Source organism: Antechinus flavipes, chromosome 1, assembly GCF_016432865.1.
Source record: "Antechinus flavipes isolate AdamAnt ecotype Samford, QLD, Australia chromosome 1, AdamAnt_v2, whole genome shotgun sequence".
Taxonomy (NCBI): Eukaryota; Metazoa; Chordata; class Mammalia; order Dasyuromorphia; family Dasyuridae; genus Antechinus; species Antechinus flavipes.
The window spans coordinates 664245264-664264791 of record NC_067398.1 but is presented as its reverse complement, the minus strand read 5'-3'; the positions used below and the strand labels follow the sequence as shown (position 1 = coordinate 664264791).

Below are 19528 nucleotides of genomic sequence, written 5' to 3'. Positions count from 1 at the left end.
ACAACACCCCTAAGCCACAGGTTTATTAATGAAGCATCTTTAATCATGAGCACCTAAGTTATTTCCACCCTCCATATCATCAAGCACCAAATGAATGAGCACTATGATCCCCCAGTGGGAAATCCAAAGGTCTCAAAAATCAGTTCAGTCAAAACTGAATCAAGTTCTTTCCCTCCCTCTCCACCCCTCCCTTCCCCCAAAAAAATAATCAAACCCTTACCTGCACCTCTTACCCCAGTCTTCAGGGAAGGGAGCCTTAAAGGGACAGAGTTCAGACATGAAAAGGCCATTGCCTTCTCAAGGAGTGTAATAGGACAGGAGGTATTGGCTGATGTAGCCAGGAGTGACCCCACAGGATAGAATGTTGGAAGCAGGGGCTGGTCAGCCCAAAGGAAGAGATAAGCAGAGAATCGAGCCATGGAAAGGCAGGGGAAAAGGGAAGGGAGTAAGCACCTTAAGGCTCCATCCTCATGGAGTGGAGACAATAACCCCCCAAATCCTTGCCCCAATCCCTTTACCTGGGCAAGGTCCCCAAGACCTCCCATTTCAGGGAGATATCCCTGGATGAAATAGAAAGAGTATTGCCTTTTAGAATCAGAAGACCTTGGTTTGGGGCCCAGCACTGTCACTTTCCAACAGTGTGACATTGGGCAAATCACAAGCTTCCTGACCTTCAGTTTCTTCATCTGTAAAATGGAGGTAATAATATTTTTTCTACCTATCTCACTGGACTGTTAGAGGAAAAATATTTAATAAATGTGCTAAAGAAACAGAAGGTATGAGTCCTTAATAACCAAAATGTAGTGTTTGTGGAATGGGAGAGGTGTTCCTCAGCTAAGAGGGATACCCAGGTCTGATGCTGGACTGGGTGGTCCCAAGCTGCCCCCACTAATAATCACCCAAGGGGACTATGAAGGGAAATGTTTGCCTTGGGTCTTATGTCCAGGCTAGATAAATGGAAACCCAGGATGGAGTGGATGGAGGATAAGAGTTGGAGTCCACCCCTTCTACTCAATGACACTAGCCTACTATTTACCAATTTTAGGGATTCCTTGGGCCTATAGGGTTAAGTTCAAATTTCTCTTCTTCACATTTAAAAACCTCTGCCAACTGATCCCAACCAATCACTCCAACTTTCTTGTATTCTTCCCTTCCATATACTCTCTGCTCTAGCCAAACTGGAAAATTCTCTTAAACCCCTCCCTTTCCCCCCACCAAACAAAACAAAATAAAACAAAACACCCACCATATTCTGTGTTCTGTGCTATATACTATCCATAGAATACCTTCTCTCTGTCTCTTTGCCTGTTGCGTTCCTACCCATCTTTTAAAGCCCAGCCAAATTGCCACCTCCTCCAGGAAGTCTTCCTTGAGCTTCCTGGTTGGTACTGATCTACCCTCACAGACCTGATACAGCACTTGACTTACTCCTCAATAATACACTTATCAGGTAATGCTGTGTATTATATTTGATTTGGTTGTTTCTTGCCTTCTTTAAAAGATTATACACTCCATGAGGACAGGCAGGGACTGTATTATTATTAAACTTTGTCTCCCCTATTTATATTCCACTTAGCACAATGTTCTCCAAACAGCAGGTGTACTCAATATGTATTGAACTCACTGGAATTGAGGGTCCAGGGATCAATGATCACCAGCTGCTGTGTGGTACTTCCAGGAGGATGGGACCAGATCTGCTCTAGAACTCTAGTACTAAAGTTCCCCAAAGGAACCAATCTTTATATAGGAGTCTGAGTCCTTATCAAACACAGGCCAATTTGCTGTTAGGGAAATGGTTATGACATTAGTTCAGGAAAGGACTAGGGCATCTGATCCCATAATCCAAGCAATTTTAGAGCTAGGAGACCATAAAGACCATTCCACTTTACAGATGAGAAAACTGAGCCCTAGAGAGTTTTTAAGTGACTTGCCTAGGGTTACATTATGAGTCAGCCACAGAAAGGACTAAAAGTCAGGTCTCTTTCCAACCATATCATCCTGCAATGTCTAGTGCAAAAGTTACTTCCCCAAAGGAACACAAATGAGTTAGCAAGACTGAGAATAGAAGCTGGGTCCCTGTTGCCCAGTCCAAGACTCTCTCCAACCCCACATCATCTTGGTTCTATTCCTTTTCTCAGTGACTGACCCCTTCTTTCCACTGATCTGTCCCAAACTTATCCTGAGGTCTAACCCTAAGGGGTCTGTAATATAAAGTGAGTGAAAGTTGGGTAACTCTTACTGCCATCAGGGGGTAAATGCTGGAACCCAGGCAGGAAGAAGATAAAGTCTGGCCCAGTAGTTAAAGGACTAAACTGAGCTATGGAAGATGGAAGCACCCTCTCACTCCTGGACTGAGAGGTACAGATAGTCACATTCTCCTAGCTCCCTCCACAGAAATCTAGGCTTTTTCTAAGCAACAAATAGGGAACATGGAGGAGATTGAGTTGAGGGGAGGAAGGGTGAAAGAAAGGTGGGAGCTGGTGATATGCCTAAGATAGAGGTCTTCCTTTGAAGTCAGGAGGTATCTCTAGGGTTGGGGGCTTCCTAGAGATGGGAGTGAGAGATGAAGGATCATCTCTAGGGCCAGGGACTTGAGGGGATTCCTTTGGGTCAGGTGTTATCATTGGGTTGGGAGCTAGGAGGAATTTCCTCGGGTTTAGGGGGTATCCTCAGGATCAGGGGTCAAGGTCTCAGTTCCTGCCTCAGGCTGGAGCATTTCCATCCTCCTTCTGCGGCCAGAAACTCTGCGAGTAGGGGGAGAAGACAGACTTCTACGGCCAGGTCCCATCTCCCGGCGTATATCTTCGAGAGCAGTCCTAGGAGAGTCCAACAGCCTCTGGAAAAGACTTCGTTGGCCGGCTGGGCGTTCCTGACACTGGAAGGTTACAGCTATACCCACATCTGCCTTCATCTCCCTTGAGAAGCCGTCCGAGGTACCATCAAAACAACGGCCGATGGCGATCTCTTTGGCTAGCCGGGGATTCTGGTCTGTCACCGTGTAGATGCCGTAATTGTGGCCCAAGGGGTCTACAGGTGCGATCATGGAGAAGCCTGTCAGGTCATCAGTTGGGGCCACTGGCGGGTGGCGCGCCAGGTACTCCCTCAGGAGACTGTTGACGCCTATGCGTCGGCAGCTGCCCTGAGGTATCAGGGTCACCAGGGTCCGGTCTGACAGGCGCTGGTCAAACAGCATCCCACTACACTTGAACTCCACACAGGCTGCCGAGGTGCCAGGATGCTCCATGCCCCTCACACTGCGTGCATCCCGCAGCCCATAGAGCTGGCCCTGGGTGCGAGGATGACTGCCCCCAGCATTGTGAGACCTCACCATGTAGTCCTGGGGCCCCTGTATCTTGACCTTGATGAAGCAGGCGCGGAACTCCTGGGGGTTGGGCCACCAGGAGAGGTAATCACCAGTCCAGGAAGCCAGCTCACTCTCCCGGAAAGGGACCACATTGTATTCATACTTGTCTGCCTCCACCCGGGAGAAACGGAAGTGATTGGCTGTTACTGGAGCATCCTCGCACTCCCGCAAGCTCCGCCAAGGGTATATGGGGCCTTGGATCTCATCCAGATTGTTGGGGTTGGGTTTGGCCAGATTAATTCGGAAACCATTCTTCTTCAAAGCCGGATCATCGTGGTCCGTCCTACGGTAGTCCAGCTTGCCCAGGTAGGGCTGGGCCACGCCCACAGTCCCCGGATGAGGCTGGGGGCTGGAAGGCGCCGGCTCCAGCTCCTCACCCCCAAGGGCAGCCGTAATATAGGCAGTATAGGCGTCCGCCCTGTCGGCGTCACAGAAAGCGGGAAGGCAGGCTCCATTGGGACCCGTGACACTACTATCAAAGCGTCCCCAGGCACGGGGGTTGGCCGAGTAGCCTGGCGCCGGTTCCAAATTGACCAGAGTCACCACCACCCCTTCCACCTGCTCACTGGGTATAAACTTGTCATTGATGTAGGCGCGCACCTTGACAAAGCATCTCCGGCGCTCCGGCACGTCTAAATTGAAGAGTCGCCGCTCCCGGATTTCTACATTGCCTATGAGGAACGTCCGCTCCTCCCTCCGCCCCCGGCGCCCAGCAGTCTCGGAGTGGAAGTCAGTCTCCTCCTCCCATAAGCCGGTAGTTGGATTCAAGGACCACAGCTTCATTTCCTCAGCGTGCCCCGCCATGTGGATCTGCCCAGCATCCACACGCACCTCCACCGGACCCGTGTGCAGCTCCTCCCCGGAGCCCGCTGCTCGGAGGTCCACCAAGAACATGCCGTAGGTCCTCAGAGGGGCTAGCTCCCCGTTGTCATCCACAAAATTGAGGTCACTCGAAGCAGCAGCTGCTGTGGCAAGGTCACGGGGGTCCAGAAAAGTAACACTGGCCTGCACGCTCCCATTATACGGCTCTCCATTCGGATAGTAGAAGGCACTGGCCGGTATAACAATCTCTCCTACAGGGTCCAATCCCTCTACTGCACCCAGGGGAATGGTATTGCTCTGGCCAGCGTCCAAAGTGATGGGCTCCTTCTTCCTCATGACCTTCACCTCCTGGTAAACTCCACCTCCCCGAGGGTCAAAGGGCAAGACTTTGACTGCATCTACAAACTCCTGGTGACTGTCCACGAAGGTCACAACAAGGCGCTCGGTGGCTGGGGGTACCTCGATGGTGAAGTCACCTTGGTAACCAGTGAAGCCAGTTTTCTCCTTCCCTAGGAGGATCTGCGCAAAGCGCAAGGGTTCCTCGGTGTCAGCAGCCACAACTCGGCCCCTCACCAGCACCTTGGGGGGCATGCACTTCTCACACCCACACTTGGCCACCACCTTCACAGGCAAGACGTAGCCCGTACACTGGATCTCCCGGGTCTCTAAACGGCTCACAGAACAACAGCGGTCGCCAGATTCCCCGCAGCGAAGGTTGGAACCAGGTCGACCAGGGCAGCGGGTATCCGGACAGAGACCCACATTGTAGTAGGCGGATCCTGAAGCAGCCTGGTGGCAATCATCTGGCAGCTTGATGAGGTGTTCAAGGGGCCGGGGGTCACAGACTTGCTGTCCTCGAGCTGGAGGAGAAATCCATAACAGCATCAGAGGTTTAGTCTGGGTACTGGAAGTCAACTGGAACCAGAACCCAGTCTAGAATGAACTTTTATTCTACATTCAGGAACTCATTCCAGAGTGGAGGTTGAAAGCTGTTTGAGCCCATTCAGGACTTGAAAGAGGGGACTTGGCCTGAGGCTAAGGTGAATTTGAGCTTGGAAATTAATTAGGACTGAGTCTAAAAAGTAACTGGGGGCTCAACCCACAGCTACAACCTTAGTCCAAGGCCAGGGCAAATAACTCATTCCAAGACTGAGATCTTCATGACCAGGGAGGGAGACTAGTTCAGCACCAGAACTGGATAAAATTCAGGACTGGGCTCAGAAGTTCATACTGTGTCCAGGAAAGATTAATCTTTTTTCGGAAGGTTTAAGCCTTTTCTCAGAAGAGTGCACCCATACCCCTAGATCTCATATAGACCCATAATATCCAACACATCAGGTCCAGTTCTCAATAACTGCCCTAAAAACCTGAGGAGATGCCTATCTTCTCTCCCTACTCTATATCCCAAATTTCTTGTAAGGGAGTTCTAGTTCTCTCCTGCCTAACTACCAAAGGCTCTAAGCCCAGACATCGAGGGGAGGGAATGGGTTACTGGCAGCTCAAGAGATTCTCACCTAGCACAGTCAGGACAGCAGTGTTGGACTTGATGGTACCAGCATCACTGTTGGCTTTGCAGTGGTAGGTGCCTGCCTGCTCCGGATCCAAGTTCCTGAGCACCAGGTTGCTATCATATTTGTAGAGCTTTCTATCCAGCAGGCTCCCATTGTGGTACCTGGAAAGTGTGGAAGAAGGGGAGGAGGAAAGAAGTAGTGAGAGAATCAGCTGGGATGGGGAAAGGAAAGGGACACAAGGCTGGAACTGTCATGGCAACAACTACAGGAGGAAGGAGAAACTCCCAAAGACAACTTGTGGCTCCCCAGCTCTTGTCCTATCTCCTAACTTATACACTGGTGCTGTGGCCATCTGAGTGGCAGAATGCAATCCCTTGGGGGCAGGGACTGTTTCACTTTTCTCATTTAATCCCCAATGCCTAACACATAGTGAGCTTGAAAATGTCTGCTGACTTGAATGAGCTATTGCTGACTTCTCACTTCTTCTCTCCTTCCTATATATAATCAATTATCCAGACCATCATTTCACTTCTATAATATCTCTGATATCATTTCTCTCCATTCACATGACCACCCCTTTCTTTTAGGCACTTATTTCCTGGACAACACTAAGAGCTGCCTGCTGGCCTGCATTCATCCTTCTGTTCTCCAAACTAGCCTTCACACAAATGCTAGAAATATCTTTATAAAGCACAGTTCTAGTCATAGCACTCCCCCTGCTCTAAACCCTTCAGAGGCTCCTATTGCCTCAAGGGGAAAAATCACAAAATCCTTAGTCTGTATTTAAAGCCCATCTCCAGTTTGGATCCAATTTACTTTTGAGGCTTATTTCATATCATTCCCCTTGATACCCTCTACATTTCAAGCAGAGCAGACATGATATTTGTAAATCTTAGCACAGTGTCTGTTGTATATAGTTATTATATATTCCCTTCCTTCTCTGCCTCCTTTCTTCCTTCCCTTCCTGCTTTCTTCCATTTTCTTTCTTTCTTTCTGCTCTTCCTTCCTTTCTTCCTCTGGGCATGCTCCAGCTTGAGAATTCCCATATCCCTCATCTTGATCTTTTATATCTACATCATTGCTTCAAGTCTCAGCTCAGGGGTCATCTCCTCCATGAAGTCTTCCCAGATTCTCAATTAAAAGTATTCTCTCCAATTTCATCTTCCTAGAGTAATTTGTCCGGATTTTTCCTTTGCCTTCATTTTTTCTCTTTGTATTATATTTATTTCTGTCCATGTTGTGTCCCTATTCCAGCTTCATTGGAACCCTGAGGATAGCACTGTGTCATTTTTTTTCATTTTTAAATCCCCAGCACTTATCTCTGAGCCTTACACATAGTAAGTGTTTAATAAATGTTTATTGAATGAATGACAGACCACGGCTTATAACCAAGGTTTTCTGACGTTAGGTCCATTTCTGCTAATATGATCATATCAAAAAATTAGCAATCCAAAGTCTCAATGTAACATGGACCTTCACAAAAATAATCCCCACCTCACACGATGCAGTTCCTTTTCATTAGCCAAGAGCTGTCATCAGCCCTTACCAGCCCCTATTCTCAAGGCAGATTTTCCATGGAAATATGGGTAACCCTTACATAACTATTCCTTGTCTAGTTCAGCACAGTGCTTGGCACATAGTTGGTGCTTAATAAATGCTTATTGATTGACTTACCTACAGGTGACTTTAGTGAATTAGGGGAGAGAAGGATTGGAAAAGGGGGGCATACTTTCTAATTCTTCTTATAAGCTACAGAGTATCTGGAGTCAACACTGTGACATGACAGCTTCCGTCCCCTCACCACCCCTACCAACAAAAGCTCTTATGCTCTTGAACTCTGTTAAGAGAACATAGCTCCAGAAAAAAAAAAAAAGGAGGTGGAAGTCCTACTGTGCTCTGCCCTGAATAGACCACTTCTAGAGTATTGTGGTCAGTTTGGGGAGCCCCAGTTGAGGAAGGAAGGAAATTAAGCACACCATGTGTCAGACACTGTGCTGAGCACTTTACAAACATTTATCCCATTTGATTCTCACAACCACCTTGGGAGGTAAGGCAGAGATTAAATGAGTTGACCAAAGTCACAAAACTAGGAAGTGGCTGAAGCCAGACTGGGGTCTTGGAGCAGAAAATGTATAACTACACTTTGGGGGATACTGTCATCAAGATCCAGGTATGGAAGCTGAACTCTGAGACTCATTTATCCTAAGTCATGGTCAGAATTGAAGAATCACAGAATATAAATGCTTAAAGTAACTTTAGGATCACGTAAGCCAATTTCCCTCATTCTACAAATGAGAAAATTGACTTGTCCAAGATCATGTAGCTTACAAATTGCTAAGTTGGATCTGGACCCATGTCTACTGACTCCAGACCCCTAGAGGAATTGTTCTCAGGTAGACTGTGAACAGAGCTGAGGGGTATGTGAGGTTAGGCAACAGAGAGGTATGGATAGCTCCTTACTGTAAAAGAAGGAAGGTCAGCTAGTTGGAGAAGTGGATAGAGGACTGGCCCTGGAGCCAAGAGGGACTGAGTTCAAATTCAGCCCCAGACACTAACTGTGTCTCCTTGGGCAAATCACAATGCTAATTGCCTCCAAAAAAATAGAAAACTGGGTGGTTTTTTTATTTTTCATTATTTTTTTCCTTTTTGATCTGATTTTTCTTGTACAGCATAGTAAGTATAGAAATATGTATAGAAGGATTGTACATGTTTAACATATTTTGGAATACTTGCTGTCTAAGAGAGGGGAGTAGGGGGGAACGGAGAGAGAAAATTTTAAACATAAGATTTTGCAAGGATGAGTGTTGAAAACTATCTCTAGGTATATTTTGAAAATAAAGTGTTATTAATAAAAATATTAATATAATAAAATAATAATCATTAATAGAAAGCAAGGAAGGGAGTTAGCTCACCAGTAGTATTTCTTAGGCACAGGCGTTCCAAGAGCTTTACAGCAGAACATCACATGTTGTCCAGCCTCTCGGACACGGGATTCTGGCTGCTTCACCAGATAGGGCTTCTCTGAGGAGGAAAGAAAGGGTTAATTGATAGAAGGCATTGACAGAGCCTGAGGTCCAACCCTCCCCCTCCAGCATTCTGGTTTAATGCTGAGGGTTTTGTAACATGATTCATTTTTAACTGTTCCTAGTTTTAAATGGACCTCTCCAGGTAGCAAGTCCAATTTCATTCATGAGGGAACTAGTCCAAAATTCCACATTGAGCCAGCTCCTGAGACTGATCCTACATCAATCCTGGCATCTCATTCCTTTCCCAGTACCCTAAGTCAGTTTTCACCCTTTTGTTCCCCACATATGGTACTTCATCCCGGGATCCTTGGAAGATCCTTCACTTGCCCCTCCTTACCCAGGGTCCGGAGAATGACCGTGACAGAGGCCGTTGTGGAGCTGTTGGCCACAGCCTGGCCGACGCCTTGCGCAAAGCCCTCCAGCTGGACACTGACGTTAGTGTGGCCATCAGAACAGATGCCTGCAAGTCGGAAACTGCCTCGGGCATCCGTGGTAGCCAAGACAGGCTTAGGGCGGCCCTTAAGGGTCACACGGGCCCCAGGCAGAGGCCGACCAGCAGGGGTGACCACAGTACCCAGGAGAACATGATCCTTGCAGACACAGCCGCTGCAATCCTTGCTGGCTACATCTCGGCCACAGTTCGAACGGCAACCTGGAGAGACAGCCCATGGCTGAGGGGGCAGGAAGACTAGCAGGTCAGGGGGCAATGAGGGTCCAGCCTCCAAGAAAGGAATGCTCCCTCTATTGGGATCCAAGGGAAGCAAGCAGGGAGAGGGCGAGGCGACACTTTAGCCTCGAACCACAGGGAAGAGCTGCCCTGAGTAAGGAAGAAGCCCTGTGCTGGCTCTGAAAGGGCACCAGAAGTCGTGGGTCCAAAAGTGGGATGTTGAGAAGGGTTCAAAGGGCATAAACAGCATCACAGGCTTAGTACCCCAGGCATTATCCTTTGGGGAAGGGGCTTTCAAAACATGGATGCCACAGTGTCTTCTGTGGATACCAACCTGATGGATGGAACAAGAGAGAGGCTAGGAGAGGGGGGAATGGGGACTCAATGAAGGGACCAAGTGTTTAAGGAAGAAATAGGAGGCTCAGGGAGGGGGAAGAATTCCTCCGGGCCAGCTCTGCTGGGGATGCAAGGGCTGTACATCCAAATGGGCCCAGCTGCTTCGGAGCCAGAGGGAAAAGGTGGCCAAACCAGCCTCATTGACTCAGAACCTCCCCTCTTCCTTCACTCCCTCCTCTCCACCACCACCCCTCCTCTTCCAAATCCTGGCACTTTTTCATATAAAAGGGAAATTTCCACTGGAAACTATTCCTGCCCTAGCCCAGTCCCAGGAGCTCCAAACCCAGGGGCCTAGAGCTGAAGGCACCTCCAAGCCCAAGCAGAAAGAAATGTCCCCACCTCCATCCCACCCCCAGAGTTTAGTGTGAATCTGGATAGAAAGCTGGGGAGAATCTGGATACCTTGCATTCCTCAGCATGAGGAGGAGACATGAAGAAAGACCAACTGGGTGACCCAAGCATCATCTTCTACTAATGAACCGCCAAAGGGGTGGGATTCCTTTTATTCCATTATTCTAGAACCCTGCTTTCCTTGCCGCTGCCCTCATTCACAAGTGCTTAGGAACCACACTAATTCGGTTCCCCCTCCCCAATATCTAGCAACCTCCCCACACCATCTCATTCCCATCCCAATACCGGGACACGCTGGTCGCACGCATTTCTGAGCTTCCACAGAACGTCCTATACATGTGTCCTTCTTGGATCCTGGACAGTGCCGACGGCGGAGGCGACGGCCGGGCCCGCAGCTCCCCGAGCAAGGCCCCCACACTCCCCACTCACTCCATGAAGCAGCTGGGAGAGGAAGGAGCGGTCAGAGGGGCATCAGTGGCCAGGGCTTGGCAGTCCCTCCCTAATCCACACAGGAGAGAAGCCCTTACTTTCAACCTCGCCTCTTAGCAGGAGCAGAGGGGGTCTGGGCCCCAGAACAAGCCACAGGGAATCCAAATAATTTCCCTCTGGCTTTTGAAACATGCACATTATCAACTGATGTTCCAGGAGCCGCTTTACCTGATAATACAGACAGGCGGAATAGCATGCACTAGGCTAAGAATACTGGGCTGAGAGCCGGGAAGAAGGGCTCCCATTTTAGATATTTCCTATTAATTGTGTGAGTCTGGCTTGTCCATTGGGTTTCTCTGAGACTTTTTTCTTCATCTTAAAAATGGGGACATTACATATGCAGGCTTAGCCCTATAGGGTTGAAAACACCACAGACAGACATATGGCATTAAAAAAAAAGACTATTATCACTCCACGTGCAGGGCAGAGGGCCTGCTGGACTCTCCACCAAGCTGGCTTCAAGCCCAGGTGTCCATAGACCAGCCCAAAGGGTGGGCCACTGGGTCTTGAAGGAACCCTCTGCTAAGATGCAGAAGGGCAGTCATCTTTACCAGCAGAGGACACCAAGAATGGCAAGGCTTCTTGAAGGGTTTATTGTTTTAAAAAAAAGAAAAAGAAAGAAAAGGAAAAAAATAGTAACAAGTGCTTGTATAGGACTTTAAGCTTTGTCAGGTGTTTCCCTCACAATGTAACCTGTGAGGCAGGTAGCTCAAGTAATCTACAGATGAGAAAACAGAGTTTCAGTTAAAAAAGAAATTCTATGTGGAGCTAAAGTGGATATTACAAAGGTGAGTTCTCTTACAGAAAGAAGGAAGCTGGTGATGAGAAGGGGATGGCAGGTGGTTATCAAGTCATGGGCCCCAAGGGCTAGGGAAGCACTCACCTGAGCAAATCGGGGCAGAGCAAGGCTTCTGCTCTTCAGATGGGCCCCCACACGGAGGCTGCTGAAGGAGCCAGAGGGGCTGAGGGCCAAGACATCGGCGCTGGCGGGTCTGGATTCCACGACTCCGGACTCCACAGGTCGACTGGCTACAGGGACTCCAGGCAGACCAGGCAGACCAGGCCACAGGTTCTTGGGGAAGCCAGCCAATGAGAAAAGCTAGGGAGGGCTGGGATTCCCCTCTCCCTGGAGCTCTAGGGGGATGTGGTCTACCCCGCTTCCCATAACAACAAACCCAGCTGTGCTGCCAATTCCCCAATACCGGAAGATTCGAGATAGGGAAGAGACATGGAAGAGAGGTAGCAATGAGCAAGAAAAACAGGAAACCGAGAGTCAGAAACAAAGTAAAACAGAGAGAGAGTGATGGGAAGAGAAACAGAAAGAAAGCAAGACTGACACACAGAAAAAGGCAAAAAGAAACAGATCATTATAGATCCAGGAAAAGAAGAGACGCAGAGAAACCAAGAAAGAAAAACAATCTTAGAGAAGAACAGAGAAAGTCTTGGTCTGGGTCTGGGCTGCCTGCCCCAGAGGCAAGGGTAAATAGACTCCTTATTATACAGAGCCATAACTAGGGTGGGGAGAGCAGGGCTTTGTCCCCAGGGCACTGGCAGTACTTGCACTTCTTTTACTGCATGAAAACAACTGGACTTAGCACCCAGCTAGCAAGGATAATTAGCTAGAACAGGGAGCTACCATATGATAGATTCCCTTCCCAGGGACTTGTAAGGGATCCTCCTCAGTCCAACCCAATCTTGTTCTCATACCCCCAGAAATGACTTCCCAGGATCCCCTGGATTCTTCTCTCAGCCTCATGCTCTTTGTCACGTGTTAATATTGCTTGTTCCGAGCCTGTCATTGTATTTCCCTCCCCATCCCCACGGGATGTCTGGACACTCACCCAGTGGGCACTTGAATCGAACGTGGTAGTTGGAACAACTCTTTCCTTCGGGCTGCTCCCGGTTGAGGCACCAGAAGCCCCTCTCAAGACTGTGGTGCACTCGTTCACCCACATCAGCAGGCAATTCCCACTCGGTGGTCCGGGCCTCCATGGCCAAGGGGTGGGCACACAATCGCTCACCATAGTAGAATCGAATAGCCTCCAGGCTTTCAAAGTCCCCATCCCCCCCAGGGTGGTCCACATTGAACCAGGATGTCCATTCTGCAAGGCCATCTGTGGGGCAGGAAGTGGCAAAGTCTGGGATCCAGAGAGCCTGAGGGCACTAAGCCTGCCCCTAGCTCGTTCTGCCTGATGGGCTGGCCAAGAATCAGTCAACCCAGGGTGTCAATCCCCACCCGAGCTCTAGCCTTCCTCTACTCTACTGTGTCTTATAATGAGAGGCCTCTGTGACCCTCAGCAAGCCAAGTCTCGTCTATAAAAGTAATTTGAATCATCCAGAGATGTTCTCTTATTATTGTCAGGAAAAGTCACAATTTCAAGCCATGTGCTTTCCATCTCTGGGCAAAAACAGACATCAGAGATGATGACTCCATCAGTCAGTTTGAGAGACTGGGGTCCCTGTGCACAGGAGAAACCTGGTCCTGCTACCTCCAACTGCTTAATAATTAGATCTAGCCTTTATAAAGCACTTGAACATTTTCAAAATATTTCATATATGGGGTTAGTTACTATGATGATTCCATTTTACAAATGAGGAAACTGAGGCTGATAAGGGTTAAGGAATTTGACTAAGGGTATTCAGATAATAAGTATCTAAGACTGGCTTTGAATTCAGGTCTTCCTAACTCTGTCTCTATCTGCCAAAACACTGACCAGTCTCTATCTGCCAAACCACCTAGCTGCCTAGCTCGGTTGTGTTCATTCACCTGAATATTTGTGACCTGCCAAAGTGGAGAGCTACAGATTAGAATCCCAGCTGGGGTGAAAACTGGGGAGAGAGATAGCCCTTGTTCTTAAAAAGCTTCTAGGGGCACTGCCAGCCTGAGCTCACCTTGGCTTAAAGATCTCAGCAGGGAGGGAGAGAGGGCACAGGGCTTCTCATCTCTGAGGCTTCTTCCCAGCACCCTTCTCCTCTCCCAGACCCAGGAAAGCTCTAATTGTTAAGGGGATTGCGGGCTCACCTTCCATGTTGTCCTCTGGAGAAAGGGCACGCCTGGCCAACTTCCTCTGAAATAGACTCGGGGCAAGATCAGTTCCTTGGGCATCCTCCCTGGTCAGAACCTCTGTGAGGAGGGAACATGGCTATTTACTGGTTCTTGTGTCATTGTTGTCCACCCAGCTTTGGAGGAGCAGTGCTCACATCACAGATAAAGAGAGGAAGAGCCGGGAATCCAAGGAAGAAAGAATATAAAAACCTTTAACTGGAATTCCTCCCCAGACTCTCTTAGCTTCTGGTGCCTCAGTCAATCATCTCTTATTCATCATACATATAGCTTGCTTTGTATATTTTTATTTACATATGGTTTCTCCCATTAGATCGTGAGCTTCTCCAGGATGGGGACCAACTCCAGCACTTAGCTCAGTTCCTGGCACATAGATGTTTAATAAATGTTTATTGACTGATTGGCTGTTTGTGTCACAAACAGTCCCCGAGGGTTTTAAGTGAACCCCTTCTGGATGATCCGGAGGAGAAGTGGGAATATGGTAGGGAAGGAAGATAAGGGAAAGGTGCTTCTAGTTTCTGGGCTCCCTCAGGTCTTGTGGGGAGAAGAAAGAGAAAAGGATAGAGGGAAGGAGGAAGGGAGCTTCTTTTGCATGAATAGCCTAAGTGGGACAGTCCATTATGGTCTGATAGGACCTGAGAAGTTTCCTGGGTCCCAAGGGTATGGGTGAAGGAAAAAGGAAGGGGGGAGCAAAGGGTGGCCCAATTATCCTTGGCAAGAAAAGACAAGATGAGGGGAGGACACTGAGCCTCCCCACCTCCCACAAATTTCCCATAGGCCTTCTAACTACTGTTGCAAAAGGGGAGTGTCCACTTCTCTTCTCCCTTTATATGAATTCTCTTGGTGACCTTATCAGCTCTCTATGCTAACGATTCTCCAATCTATTTATTCAGTCCCACTAATGTGCTCTTCAGTCTCACATCTCCAACTGCTTATTTAGACATATTCACGTCAATAACAACAGCTAATATTTATATATAATATCATATAATATATATAAATAATATAATATTTACATAGCTAATATATATTACCATATGCCAGGTACAAAAATTGCCCTGTTTGATCCTCACAACAACCCTGGGAGGTAGGTCCTATTATTATCCCCATTTTCAGATGGGAAAACTGAGGCAAAAAAAAAAAAAAAAGGTCACATTACTTGCCCATCACACAGCTAGTAAAAGTATCTGAGGCTAGATCTGGTAGGAAAAACTGACTCCAGACTCAGAGCCCTTGCACTATCGCGCCCTCCTAGCAGCCAAGTCCAAAATAAAACTCATCATCTTTTCCCCACAGATCTGGATCAAATGAAATAACTGAAAAACACCTTGCAAATCTCTCAGAGCATTATAAACATTAGCAATAATAACAGCATCCCCTAATTCAATATATTTTGTATATACTTAAATGCGAATATGTTGTCTTCCCTGATAGAATACAATAATTTCATTAATAGTTATTTCATTTTTCTCTTTGTATCTTTAACACCTATTTAGCACAGGCACATAATAAATAATTAACAAATCTTTGCTAATTGGTCAATTGACTAATTGAAATTCATCCTCTTTATAACTCCCAGGACATTTTAATGTCAGCTGAAGAAGAAGAAGAAGAAGAAGAACAAGAAGAAGAAGAACAAGAAGAAGAAGAAGAAGAAGAAGAAGAAGAAGAAGAAGAAGAAGAAGAAGAAGAAGAAGAAGAAGAAGAAGAAGAAGAAGAGAAGAAGAAGAAGAAGAAGAAGAAGAAGAAGAAGAAAGAGGACGAGAAAGAGGAAGAGGAGGAGGAAGAAAAGGAGGAGGAGGAGGAGAGAGAGGAGAAGGCGGGGGAGGAGGAGGGGGAAGAGGAGGAGGAGGAGGAGGAGGAGGAGGAGGAGGAAGAAGAGGAAGAGAAGGAGAAGAAAACCTTAAGGAGGTGAGGGGATAGCTCTGTTCAAACATCTGCAGAACAGGTCTGTGGATCATGGATGAGACCTGTTACTTCATTCTGCTCGTCCCCAGAGGAGAGAACTGGGGACAACTTAAAAATGGCAGAAAATCAGATATCACTCTTGAATCTCAGGAGCACACTCCTAATCATGAAAGTGATACCCAAATGGAAAGGGCTGTCCTGGGAGGTGGTAGAAGCTGGATGACTCAGTGGGGAGTTCACATAGGGGCTTCCAAGTTCAAGTACCAGTTGAATGAGATGACCCTTCCATTTCTTCGATCCCATGAGTCTGAAATTCTGGGAATGCCTGGATCTCTTTGAGCTCCTTTCGGCTCCACTCTCATGGTCCCACCCCCATGTTTCCTAGGTGTTGATGGCCCATGCCGTCAGCTACTAGACTGTGACCCTCAGAGGGCAGACATGGTGTTTTCTCCATCACTGGTTCCCTCCCAGTCAATCAAAGCCCAGAGAAAAACACACAGGCAGTCTGCTTAGTGACCAGGGCTTGAATTGAGTTCCTCTTGAAACTCCCGACTTTGCTTCCACCTCCGCAGGCACCATGCCTGGAGACAACCCTCTTCCAGGGAGGACACCAGGCGGGGGCTGGAGGGAGAGGGCAGTGGGGTTGCTTTGGCCTGCCTGGCAGGGCCAGTGAGTCATCCCTAGTCAATAAACACTTTGTCTCCATTCCTGGAAACCTTGAAGGCTTGGGTCTGGGGCTTAGGATTTTCCGGGGGTTCTGACAGGGCAGGGACCAGAACTGGGAGGGTCCCACTCCTGGGGAGTGACTGCCAGACTAGTCCATTAACCCTCTGTGGCCCAGTGCTTCCTGGATACCACTATCCAAAGGTAGGATTTGGGCTCGGAAGATTTTGAATGATGGGGAAGATGGAAACAGAGGGTGACAGCAATGAGGGTGACAGCAATAATAGTAACAGCGATGGTAGTGATGGTGATGATGATGAGAACCAGCATTTATATAGCACCTCAAGGATTGCAAAGCACGATCCTCATTACAATCCCGGGAGGTAGGTACTATTTTTATCCCTACTTTACAGATGGAAAAACTGAGAAAGACAGAGATTAGTGACTTGTCCAGAGTCACACATCTAGTAACTCTCGGTATGAATGTGAACTCAGATTTTACTGGCTAAGAATCTATTACACTAACTATGAACCTAGAAACCTAGCTTCGAGCTGCCTAGGATCCCCTAGTACCTTTAATGTATCCTACTAGCCTTCATACTGACCCTAAGACCACTATTGTTCTAGGAGCCACACCCTTTATTCTAAACATAAAAGGGTGACATTTCAGACCTATTCCATGTCTGGTGCCTACTTTGCCCTATATCCTAGCTCCTAACCCCATCTCCTCCAGCCTGTTCTCACCTCAGCCCTAAGAATGGTAGGAAGGAGAAGGAGATAAAGGGTAAGAAGAGCGGCAGAGAGAGTGAAGTTGTACAGTTGAGTGGAAAGTACAGAGTTTCATAGTCGGAGATCTGAATTTCAGGGTTGATTCTACCACTGAGTGGCATTTTACAGCTGAAGAAACAATCAGAGTGACTTGCCCTGGACTACATCCAGGAAGTATGCAAAGCATCATTTGAACTCAGATCTTCTCGACTCCCCAGAATTCTATCCGCTCCACCACCCAGCTGGCCCCTCTCTGGGCCAAAGCTTCCTGACCTGTTAAATAGAGACAAGGCTTAAACAACCTACTTCCTAAAACTGTTGTGATAAATCAGAGGGATCCCAATTCTGCCATTAATTCTCTGTGTGACTTTTAGCATTTCCCTTCCCTTCTCTAGCCCATAGTTTCCCCATCTGTAAAATGAGAAGTTAAAAATGAATCTTTAGCACTCTAATTCTGATGGATAGAGTGTAACCCAGTCAGAAAGAGGGTTCAGAGACACAAGAGTACATAAGGTTACCCTGAATCAGGGACAACCTGAAGTTGAAAGAGAGGCTCTATGGACAGAGACTAGGGTAGCATACTGCCAGGGATAGTAAGGGAAAAGTGGAGTCTGACTCTTCATCTCTGAGAATAGAACTTCAAAGGTTTAAACTCTGACTGGCTTTGTTAGTAAGGAAACTACTCTGTCCTAACTCAGTCTGCCTCTCACACCCTTTGCTGATACAGTGAGATTGAACTTTAGTGTCATAGGTGTGTATGTATCCCAGAGATATTCCTACAGTGTGAGTCCCTTCATTTGGCTTGCTCTCCTTCCCATCTATCCCTGTCTTCTCCTCAGATCTCATTCCATCCTAGATAATGGTTTATATATCATAAACATCTTCTAGGCTAAAAACTTCCTGATGACAGGGGACTGGTTCTCACTCACTTCAGTATCTTCCATAGCATCTCATATGTCCGAGGGATCAGTAATTTTGACCAAAGGTTCTTCCACCTTCATTCTCTTCTGCTTATAATCTCAGATTTGGGAGGAAACTGAGAAGTCTCTAGAGAAACTTCCCATCCAGGGCAGGAATCTTCTTTATGACCTCCCTGCCAGGGAATCATCCAACTTCTGTTTAACCCTTCCAGTGATGGGGAAATAAACTAGAAAAGGGATTTCCTTGTAGATAGAGAATAAAAAAAGGAATGGGAATGAAATCTGTAGTGTTTAATTTTGCTCTTCTGATGCTACAGAGAATCTAAACATCTCTTTCACATGACAGTCCATTGGACAGTTGAAAAAGAGGTGCTCCTGAATCTTCTCTTCTCCAAGATAAATCCCCCCAGTCTTTTCAGTGGATCTTCATAAGGAGAAGGCTCTCCAAGCCTTCTCACCATTCTAGTAAATTTCCTCTGGACTTGGTAGGCAATGTCTTTCTCAAACTGTTGAACTAAGAACTAAATACACTATTCCAGATAGGGTATGACCACAACAAAGGGCAACAGATACTAGCCCATTCCTCGCTCTGGTCATTGGACATTTGATCAGCCTAAACTTGTAAGCACTTTTTTCTTAATGTAACGTGTCACAGTCTTGGTCGTTTTGAGTTTGTGGTCAATAAAGAGCGCTTAGGCTTTTTTTTTTTTCCCCTTTTACATGAATTGCAGTTGACAAGCATAGCATCTATGCCCTCAAATTTAACAAATGTGTCATCTATGCCTTCCCCCAAGCGACGGACAGAAACGTTGAACGGGGCAGGCTGAAGAAAGAGCGTTTGGACAAAAGACATCAGACAGAACCCCCTCCCCCGCGGTGCATCCTCCCACACACACGACAGCTCCCCGGCCAGAAGGTGAGAGATAAAGGCAAGGCGGGGCGGGGCGGGATCGAGATTATCCCTTCTGGACTTCAGTTTCCTCCTCTGTCAGGAGAAAGGGTGCGAGAGTAACTCTAGCTTCCTTGGGAGGCCCAGAGAGTCGGGCACCTGGGAGCAAGTAGCAGGAGCAGGGATTTCAGAAGGAGCTCCGGGGAAGCAGTGGGAGAGGTACATGGAAAAATGTAAGGAGGGGGGAGGTTGGAGGGGAGCGCCAAAGGAGGCACGAGGCACAAGGTCCGAGCCAGCGGGAGTCGGGCCCGCTTGCCCGTTTACCCCAGTCCCAGCCCCGTCCCGGGGCCCAGCCGCTGGCGCATAGGTTGCGCGCAGCCAGCGTCCTCCCGAACAGGACCAGGGCCAGGGGGCATGGGCAGGGGCATGGGCTAGGGCTGCAGCAGCTCTCTCACCTGGGGCTCCCGCCAGCTGGGCGGCGGCGAGGCACAGACACAGGAGCTGCAGGAAAGCCGCCATGGCCCGGACCGGGCTTTCCGTCGGGGGTAGCTGGGCGCGCGTCCAGGCGGTACCCGACCCGCGGCGGCTCCTCTCCTTCCTTTCCTCTCCCGGCTGTGCTCCGCCGCGCGCCGCGGTACCCTGGGAACTTCTGGCTGAGACCTGGGAACCTCTGGCTGCGCTCGGGCAGTAG

General features: G+C 48.1%; 1 protein-coding gene across 1 annotated transcript; it reads right to left on the bottom strand.

Annotated features, from left to right (window-relative positions):
* Positions 1 to 1972: 1972 nt before the first annotated feature.
* Positions 1973 to 19356, bottom strand: CILP2 (cartilage intermediate layer protein 2). Its single transcript, XM_051975455.1, has 7 exons — positions 19293 to 19356; positions 12467 to 12739; positions 10420 to 10577; positions 9061 to 9361; positions 8610 to 8718; positions 5701 to 5858; positions 1973 to 5046 (listed from the first exon to the last, which is right to left on the bottom strand). Exons 1-7 carry the CDS (start codon positions 19354 to 19356, stop codon positions 2657 to 2659), a joined length of 3453 nt encoding a protein of 1150 aa, XP_051831415.1. The 3' UTR covers positions 1973 to 2656.
* Between the last annotated feature and the right edge of the window lie 172 nt (positions 19357 to 19528).

What these genes read in the sequence shown, in the direction of transcription:
- CILP2 (XM_051975455.1), bottom strand. Translation starts at nt 19,356, where the DNA reads ATGGCGGCTTTCCTGCAGCTCCTGTGTCTGTGCCTCGCCGCCGCCCAG. An exon ending in TGCGACCAGCGTGTCCCGGT is followed by an intron (nt 9,362 to 10,419) that starts ATTGGGATGGGA and finishes TGCCGTTCGAAC; the next exon opens with TGTGGCCGAGATGTAGCCAG. An exon ending in TGCTGTCCTGACTGTGCTAG is followed by an intron (nt 5,047 to 5,700) that starts GTGAGAATCTCT and finishes TTTCTCCTCCAG; the next exon opens with CTCGAGGACAGCAAGTCTGT.